The sequence below is a fragment of the Phoxinus phoxinus genome (assembly GCF_949152265.1).
Source record: "Phoxinus phoxinus genome assembly, chromosome: 2".
Taxonomy (NCBI): Eukaryota; Metazoa; Chordata; class Actinopteri; order Cypriniformes; family Leuciscidae; genus Phoxinus; species Phoxinus phoxinus.
Genome location: NC_136877.1, coordinates 53,806,633 through 53,816,623, shown reverse-complemented (window position 1 = coordinate 53,816,623; position 9,991 = coordinate 53,806,633). Strand labels below are relative to the sequence as shown.

Sequence of the window (9,991 nt, the reverse complement as noted above, 5' to 3'; positions counted from 1 at the left end):
ATCTATTGAGAGAATATAGATATAGGTATATAGTTTAAGACAGTTTTTAATTATAGGTGATTTATTATTGCGTTTCTTCTACACCAGCGCGCCATTACAGTTGGTGGCGGAAGCGCGCTAACAGAAAATACCAGCCGTGATAAAACGAAGAAGAAGAAGAAGAAGAAGCCTAAGCGGAAGCCGGAAGTGTTGAGGCGGAAAGCGGATGAGAGCCGCAGTGACTCAGCAGAGTTTTGCTAGAAAAACACACTACAGAGTGAGAATTTTAAACTTTTAATACATTTAATATGGCAAAGAACATATTAAAAAAATATGACACTGGGTTTTGCGATTAAATATGCGATTGTGTATCATGCCTGATGATGAACAGTGCAGATCTGACTATACAGACGCAAAAACACATCTTGCGAGAACGGTTTGCCTAACGTTCCCCATCAATTATGAGTGTTCCCAGAAAGTTCACAACGTTTTCCTGGTTATGTGAACGTTAGAGGAAACTTTACAGGGAAGTTCAATTGTATAATTATGGGAATTTCTAAAACAAGTGACATTTAAAAACATTAGATGGTCGTCCAACTAGCTCAGAAAAACCTTCCAGGAACGATGTATAAATAACGTTTTTGTGCTAATGTTTTGAAACCGTTATTAAAGACTAGTGGCCGGTTATATAAACTGCTACTAGTCTTACAAGTTAGACATCGACTTGTTTTCTTTAAAACGTTAATCCAGTTACATAATAAAGTAGATTAGTCGAACTTAAATCCAAAAAATAAGACAAATGACCCCCTTATTAACGGCTAGTTGGTCAGAGTAGCACTTAAAACACAGTGTTAAAGACTAATTTTATGCAACTGACCCCATACAACTTTTAAATAAATGTTATTTTAACGTTCATAACATTGCCAGAACATTAGTCATAGTTCAGAGAATGTTCTTCTGACATGATACAAAACTGCATATTTAAAGGCGCAGTAAGCAATTTCTGACTGAGAAACGCTGATGAACGAGCAGCACAACACACTTGTAGCCAATCAGCAGTCAGGGGCGTGTCCAGGGGCGTTAAAACGGCAGTGAACCAGGGTCACATATATAAAAATACAAATTTTAAAGTCCCCCTGTGGTGTAATTCCAGCTTTTAATGTTGTGTAGCCTATGTGTCTATGTGGTGTTATTAATCTGCTTTAACACACACCATGTGTAAGTTCATAAGTGGACAGCATTGCTGAGTCTCAAAAACACGGTTTGAAATTGTGAGTTTCTGACGTCACAAACTACCTTGTAACCAATCAGATCAACGTGTGATCGTCAACCAGTGGATCTCTGAGTGAGTGGAGGCGGGGCTCATCTGCATATTCAGAGAGCCGCGCATACTAAATAAGGCAAGGGTGTCGAGTTACATTCAAACTATTTTAAGGCATTTTATCAAGGAAAATCGTTTAAATATGTAATTTTGGGGATCAAAGATGAGTTTATTGACTTTAATGTGTTCTCTCACATTCATATAACCAAGAAAATGTTTAATAATAACGTTTCATAACTTAAAAGGTAGGAACTTGGGAACATTGACACAAAACCAAACATTGTACACATTTAATACATATTGAAATGCAGATACTTGGGTTTGTGAGTGAGTGGAGTGGAGGCGGGGCTAATTTGCATATTCATAGAACCACGTATACTAAATGAGGCAAAGGTGTCGAGTTACATTCAAGATATTTTAAGGCATGAAGAATTTTTTTTCAAGGAAAAAACATTTAAATATGTAATTGTGGTGATTAAAGCTGAGTTTTAAGGGATTAAATTGATTACACGGGACTTGATAATAACGCTTTGATTGTTCGGACAGTATGGCGGAGGACGAGGCCGCTCCCCCCGGGCAACTCTCCGCCGAGGATTACGCGGCCGAGGCCATGGCCGCCGACATGGACCCCTGGATCATCTTCGACGCGCGCAAGACGCCCCGCGCGGAGTTCAGCGGCTGGCTGGAGTCGCACCGGCCGTCGCAGGTGAGCCGCTACACAGAGGGCGAGAGGCCGGTGGGGTGGATCGCGGTCCGCGGCCCGCACTTCTGCGGGGAGACCGGAGACGTGGGCGGGCTTCAGGACAGCTGGGAGAAGATGCTAGCCAGCGGACGCAGCGTCACCTACCACACCATCCGAGAGCTAGCGCTAAACCACAGCGTGCTGCACGGGAAGTGGCTAATGCACCTGGACACGGGCTTCAAGGTGGACCGCGCCTGGGAGAGCATCGCTAGAGCCGCGCTGGACGGCAGGATCTCCTCCGCTAAGGCTAGCCCGCACGACCCGCGCTCCGACTCCAGGCACGTCATCTGCGTTTACAACCAGAACTTCACGGACGAGGAGCAGGTGATGCGTCTGGACGCCACTATCCGCGCGGCCGGCGTCAAGTGCGTGCTGTACTACAAGCCTGACGTCTACACGCATCTGGGCATCTACCGCAACAACCGCTGGAAGATCTGCCCCACCATCTACGAGAGCATGTTCGACCTGGAGAGCGTCCCGCGCCGCTCCCACATCACCGACAAAGTCACCAACCTGGAGGTCACCTGACCAAACTCTGCTCCGCTTTGTTTCGTTACGTTGGAAATTATTATGATGCCAAAAAGGCTTTGATTTGTGTTTCTCCTTTTAAACATTTATTTTTTATATTCAGCGTTCGTTCGGTTCATTTGTTCTTGTGCCAAATAAACAAGAAGGATATTCTCAGTACAAACGCATACTTTCATTTGTAAAATGTAAGTTGAAAAAATGATGCATTGGCAATAAACTAGAGCTGCACGATTACTGGTTATAAGATCACAATCACAACTCCTTCGACAAGTCCGATCACAGCCGATCACACTCACACCAGTATTCATGAGTGAGCCACTGAATCATTCAGGGGGGTGTACTGCCCTTTTCACAAGATGTAGAATAAGTCTCTGATGTCCCCAGAGAGTGAGTGTGTGAGTGTGAGTGTGAGTGTGAGTGTGTGTGTGTGTGTGTGTGTGTGTGTGTGTGTGTGTGTGTGTGTGTGTGTGTGTGTGTGTGTGTGTGTGTGTGTGTGTGTGTGTGTGTGTGTGTGTGTGTGTGAAGTTTTAGCACACAATACCCCACAGACATGTTTATATAGCATGTTAAAGTGTCACTTTTTGAGGATTTGCAAAAACGCACCGTTTTGTGTCTGGCCCTTTAAATGCAAATGAGCTGCTGCAGGGGGCGGAGCTTCAAGAGCTCGCGTGTGTGTGTGTGTGTGTGTGTGTGTGTGTGTGCAGCTGCGATTATAGTCAGGGGGTCAATTCTGAAAAGGGCTTCCGTTAAGACTTTAGCAAACATGTTTTGGTGCAAGCTATCACCCTATTTGTTTAGTTAGGACTAGGAGACCCCCATAGGTAAGATATTAGGGAGGTTGTCAAAATCTTTGAATCAAATAAGTGACAAAATAACGCAAACATTTTCCTATTTACATGTTGTGATTTGTATAGTCACAGAGTGTACAAAAAACAAAGTCACATGAGACACAGACATATTTTAACCGTATAAAGACTGGGAACTATATTCTCTGAAGGCGAAGCACTGCTACTTGGGCGGAGTGATAACCGCAGCACCTGAGACGCGCCGAGGTGAGGAGCAGAGAGTTCGTTCAGAGTTTGGGTAACAGAGTCAGCAATTTATAAATAGTAAAAGCGTAGTTTACAATCATGGGTTTTCGCTGTATTGTAAAGAGCTGTGACACTAAACAGAGGAGACCAGGTGATATCATGATGTTTCATAGAATACCAACTAGAAACGCTGACCGGATGAAGAAATGGCTGCTTGCTCTGGATATTGACCAAGTAAAAATCATCTGAAATTTCCTCAAAATCAGCCATGATCACCATTCACGTCCGCTAGTAGATAGTTAATCACGTTGGTTTTGTTGACAGAAGAAACAACGGCGCGTCTCAGGTGCTGCGGTTATCACTCCGCCCAAGTAGTGCTTCGCCTTCAGAGAATATAGTTCCCAGGATTTATACGGTTAAAATATGTCTGTGTCTCATGTGACTTTGTTTTTTGCACACTCTGTGACTATACAAATCACAACATGTGAAAATGTTTGCGTTATTTTGTCACTTATTTGGATTAGTATGCTAGCTGCAACCATTCACATCCAGTCTTTGTGCTAAGCTAGGCTAGCGGTGGGTGCGTCAAACAGACTTATAGCACGCACGGAGATGAACAAGGTGTGTGTGGACTTATCTAACTCTGGGGGATACGGTGAATAGGCTAAAGTCCCCAAGAGTCGGAGTGTTCCTTTAACCGCTCTGCCACTGTCCATTGATACAATGATGCGACGGAACATATCCTGTCAGGCTTCTTCACACACTTGGATTTGAGTTTTCCAGGTTTGCTGTCTGTTCTGTGCAGATTTGAGTTTCCTCTTAGTGAGGCTGTTACGGAAGTGTGTGCTCACTCTTTCTTCACCAGCTCCGTCACCAGTTGTGTCCCAGACTCCGCATGTGTTAGGTCAGTCAGTGTATCCTCTGGAGCAACATCACCGCTGGTCAGACACCGACTCACACACTCTCCAGTTGGAAGACTCGGCGTCTCTGGAGTTGGTCTACAGTTGAATGACATCATCATCATCCCTTCTGAGTCTGGATGGAAGGCCGTCTCTGTGGTTGTGCTCATCATCTTCTCCATCGTGTGTCAGTCCAAACAGGGATCCGGTGTCCTGTGCTGGAGATGCACGCTCGTTGGGCGATGGACCGACGGTTTCTAGTCGAGTGATGCCTACCAATCCTCCAGCAACCGTTCCGGCTCAAGGCAAAGATCAAACGGCACCTTGTTGATGTCGTGTTTGGCCTCTTTGGCTACAAAATCTGCACAAAACTTAATTTACCTATTAGTAAGTAAGCTTAAGTAAAGTAAATTAGCCTAGCTATATATCTGGTAAGTATAGTTTAGCTAACCCTGTTTCTGGCCACATTCGATGGCAGAATCTTGAGGTAAATGTTCAGACAAACAGACCAAGTTAACCTGTATAAAGCTGTGTTCGGACTGTTGATCTTCTCTGGGTCTGACACAACAGTGCCCCTTGTGGTGTGGTGCTCTTGGGGTGCTTATTGATTATTATTTTTTAATGATCATGCTTTGCACATAAGTTGGATTATATTGCACATTTGCCCAAAATTACAGTCGATAACATGGAAGAAAATGGAAGCACTTTGGAAAAAATCCGCTTTTACCACTTTTAAGAATATAATGTTAAAATAGACAAAAAAACATTTTCTAAGCGGACACCCTGGCCAGAACACATGTGAGGGGTTAAATATTAATACTGGATAGGTGTATACTAACTTGTACCAAAAAGTGTCCGACAAAGTTTTAAAATCAGTTTTGGCCCCCTGACTATTACCTCACACACACACACACACACACACACGCACAGGACATCTCCCGTGCCTCATGAAGTGACACACACTCTGCAGCGGGGCATTTATTACAGTGTTTAGTACAGAAGCATTAGTTTGCACACACCTGCCGTAAGGCCACAGGAACACGAGTGAACACATGAGCGCACAGATGATCGCACAGATGAGGAGACAGAACAGGATTATTGCGAGGCTTCAGACCAGGGGCGCCGCTAGAAATTTTAGGCCCTATGAAAGAATATGAGGTTGGGCCCCCCACCGCACCTATTCCATTATTAAAATCAATCTCTGGGGGCCCCAAAAGTGCGTGGGCCCTTAGAATCGTCCTAACTTTTCCCCCCTTAGCGGCGCCCCTGCTTCAGACACACACACACACACACACACACACGGAGACTGTACATGTGGAGCCGGTCACGTGACTCTGCAGACGCTGATGGTCGTCGTCATATCGTCATATTGACCAGCGTAACGTTTGTAACAGGACACACACACACACACACACACACACACACACACACACACACACACACACACAGAGAGAAACTACAGGACTGCACATCATCCATAAACTGTAAATCGATATCTAATAACTGTAGCTTCATGATTGGAACGGCATGAAATATAAACTCTGGAACGCGTGCGCATCTGTACCGGCCGTGAGACTCTCTTTATGCTTCTTTGTTTTCATTTTACTGGATACATTACATTTTAGTGCTAAAAAAGAAAAAAGAAAAATTTAATTCAATTAAAATTGTAGGTCCTTATGAAATCCACTGTATTTATTTTTTATAAAATTCCAGTGATTTTCTTTTTTTTTTTAAATGCTGGACTTGGTTTTAATGGTTAAATTAAATTCTAGTAATTAAAAAAATTAGTTTATGAAACTTACACAATTTAATAAGTAGGCTACAGTTGAACAAACGACACGTTTACGACCCTGTGTTTCCATTTTATTGTTTCTGGATTACGTTTTAATGGTTTCATTAAATTATAATTATCACAAATCATGTCTAATCAAGTGTAATTCATAGAACTTTAACGATTTAATAATGTATTAACATTTTTACAATAATAAGGTTTTTTATAAAAAGTTTATTTTTTCAGAAAAGCTGTTGTGTGTTATAATTTTTCTGGATTTATGATTATCTATCATCTTTATTTATCAAAAATGATGGTAATCAAAGTAACAAGTAAATCCTTTAAAATTGAAAAGCAAAACATAAAGATGGGCAAATAAAGCGGCACACAGTAAACAAGACAGTTGTGTGATATTCGTTAAAAGATAATGTGTTATACTCGTTACAGAACATTCTACTGTACAGTGATGATATACTGCGCATATGAGACTCTCTGTACGCACGTGCAACTAAAGCTCAATGTTTCTAAGGCTGTGATTGGCTGAACTGTTTGTTGAGCCAGTAATTCTGCACTGTGATTGGCTGAGATTTACATTTATGCATTTGGCAGACGCTTTTATCGAAAGCGATTATTTCAAGGTACACATTTACATTCTTATCAGTTCTATCAGTACGAGATGCTTGATGAGGCTGTAACTCTGCGCTGTGATTGGCTGTGCTGCTTGATGAGGCTGTAACTCTGCGCTGTGATTGGCTGTGCTGCTTGATGAGGCTGTAACTCTGCGCTGTGATTGGCTGAGCTGCTTGATGAGCCTGTAACTCTGCGCTGTGATTGGCTGAGCTGCTTGATGAGCCTGTAACTCTGCGCTGTGATTGGCTGTGCTGCTTGATGAGCCTGTAACTCTGTGCTGTGATTGGCTGTGCTGCTTGATGAGGCTGTAACTCTGCGCTGTGATTGGCTGTGCTGCTTGATGAGCCTGTAACTCTGCGCTGTGATTGGCTGAGCTGCTTGATGAGCCTGTAACTCTGCGCTGTGATTGGCTGTGCTGCTTGATGAGCCTGTAACTCTGCGCTGTGATTGGCTGAGCTGCTTGATGAGGCTGTAACTCTGCGCTGTGATTGGCTGTGCTGCTTGATGAGGCTGTAACTCTGCGCTGTGATTGGCTGAGATGCTTGATGAGGCTGTAACTCTGCGCTGTGATTGGCTGTGCTGCTTGATGAGGCTGTAACTCTGCGCTGTGATTGGCTGAGATGCTTGATGAGCCTGTAATTCGCACTGTGATTGGCTTAATAAGGCACTGTGCTTATAGAGACGAGGTTTATTCCACCTCACTGTACAAAAGATACACATCTGACCCAATATAATCCGGTACGAAAGGGTTCATCAGAGACGGTGTGTTGCAGGCCTGAGCGCTGGTCTTCGGGGTGACTCTGCTCCTCGGCCTGAACGAGAGTTTCGGGGGACGCTGGTTTAGGTGGGGTGTCCGGAGAGGAAGCCCGTGTGGCTGCTGCTGGTGAAGATGGACATGAAGCGGTCGTCGTCGATGGAGTTCAGCACCTCCAGGTCTTCCAGCATCGCAGACGCCGGGCTCGAGCCGCTCTCCAGCATGGGCTCTGTGTTCTGCAGGAGGCTGGCGATGCTGGGCGGGAAGCTCATCCAGGTGGAGCTGTTGGCCACGGGATCCAGCGCCTGATCCGGGCCCTCCCCGCCGCCCGCCGTGGTCATGTGACACGCCGACTTCCCCATCGACTCGCCGCCTAGCATCGCCTGGAACACAGATATCAGCACTACAACTGTTAAAGAGCTTTCTGGACTGTGGAATCAAGCTGAGAGAAAAGAAAACGATGCCTAAAGCTGCATGATTAGTGGTTAAAATAAGTTGAAGCACTAAAATCATCAACAAGATATATATATATATAAAGAAGGAAACTAAATAGCAACATTTTAAGGTGCAGTGTGTAAGTTTAGACGCATCAAGTGGTGAGGTTGTGAATTGCACCCAACAGAAGTTACGGTGGCCGACAGGAAGTGATGTCGTCGTCTGAGACAGCAGAGAGTAGCCAGTTAAACAATGAGGTTTCTTTACAAAGATACATCAAGAAATTATGTTTACTTGATTATCCAGTAAAACGATATTATTGCTACTTGTTCATCATTGTGTCAGTGTTTTATTCTATCGCTTTTTTTAAAATATATATATATATTGCAAATGAACCAAACAGTAGCTTATACAAAGACTTTAGCTAGCTATATATGATATTGCATTTCTGTCAGCAGATCTTCCTAAATATTACAGACTACACCTTTAAAAGAATGGCTAAAAACGAGCGTACGAGAGCGCTGACCTGGAAGTCCTCGATGTTGATGTTGTCGACGTCGTTCTGCACCTCGGAGAAGCTGGGGAACTCGGGCAGCTCGTCGTCCACTCGGTAGGCGCTCTGCATGTCCTGGGGAGCCGCGCTCGAGCTGCTCGCGGCGCTCAGCGGCTCCGCGGAGATGAAGTTACCCAGGGTGAAGTCGTGCAGGTCCGACAGGTTGACGGTGGAGAAGTCGTGGTGTTGCTGGGGGTTGGGGTTGCTGAAGCTGCTCACGGACACGGCTTTGGGCTGAGAGTCTACGGTCAGGCTCTGCAGGAACTTCCAGGTGTCGCCCACTGACGTCTGCGGCTCCACCTTCAGGGGACTCTGGGTGAAGAGCTGACCCGGGGCCGAGCCGAAGCCGGAGGACGGCAGGGGCTTCATCGAGGGGCCGGCAGACACACACGCCGCCGCTGAAACACAACACACAACACTGAGTCAGTGAGTCATTCACACACACACACACGCCGCCGCTGAAACACAACACACAACACTGAGTCAGTGAGTCATTCACACACACACACACACACACGCCGCTGAAACACAACACACAACACTGAGTCAGTGAGTCATTCACACACACACACACACGTCGCTGAAACACAACACACAACACTGAGTCAGTGAGTCATACACACACACGCCGCTGAAACACAACACACAACACTGAGTCAGTGAGTCATTCACACACACACACACACGCCGCTGAAACACAACACTGAGTCAGTGAGTCACACACACACACACACACGTCGCTGAAACACAACACTGAGTCAGTGAGTCACACACACACACACACACGTCGCTGAAACACAACACTGAGTCAGTGAGTCACACACACACACACACACACACACACACACACACGTCGCTGAAACACAACACTGAGTCAGTGAGTCACACACACACACACACACACACACGCCGCTGAAACACAACACACAACACTGAGTCAGTGAGTCACACACACACACACACACACACACGCCGCTGAAACACAACACACAACACTGAGTCAGTGAGTCACACACACACACACGCCGCCGCTGAAACACAACACTAAGTCAGTGAGTCACACACACACACACACACGCCGCCGCTGAAACACAACACACAACACTGAGTCAGTGAGTCACACACACACACACACACGCCGCCGCTGAAACACAACACACAACACTGAGTCAGTGAGTCACACACACACACACACACGCCGCTGAAACACAACACACAACACTGAGTCAGTGAGTCACACACACACACACACACGCCGCTGAAACACAACACACAACACTGAGTCAGTGAGTCACACACACACACACACACACGTCGCTGAAACACAACACTGAGTCAGTGAGTCACA

General features: G+C 45.3%; 2 protein-coding genes across 2 annotated transcripts in view; one reads left to right on the top strand and one right to left on the bottom strand.

Annotated features, from left to right (window-relative positions):
* Positions 1-122: 122 nt before the first annotated feature.
* Positions 123-2,952, top strand: cUnh11orf68 (chromosome Un C11orf68 homolog). Its single transcript, XM_079603436.1, has 2 exons — positions 123-256; positions 1,847-2,952. The coding sequence occupies exon 2, from the start codon at positions 1,848-1,850 to the stop codon at positions 2,568-2,570; it is 723 nt and encodes a 240-aa protein (XP_079459562.1). The 5' UTR covers positions 123-256; position 1,847; the 3' UTR covers positions 2,571-2,952.
* A 4,013-nt stretch (positions 2,953-6,965) lies between these two features.
* The window catches only part of rela (v-rel avian reticuloendotheliosis viral oncogene homolog A), a 33,342-nt gene continuing 30,316 nt past the window's right edge, over positions 6,966-9,991 (bottom strand). The window contains exons 11-12 of the mRNA XM_079603427.1: positions 8,617-9,041; positions 6,966-8,038 (exon numbers count right to left, since the gene is read on the bottom strand). Of these exons, the coding sequence (XP_079459553.1) occupies positions 7,742-8,038; positions 8,617-9,041 (722 nt within the window). The 3' untranslated portion in view covers positions 6,966-7,741. The remainder of the gene's footprint in view (positions 8,039-8,616; positions 9,042-9,991) is intronic.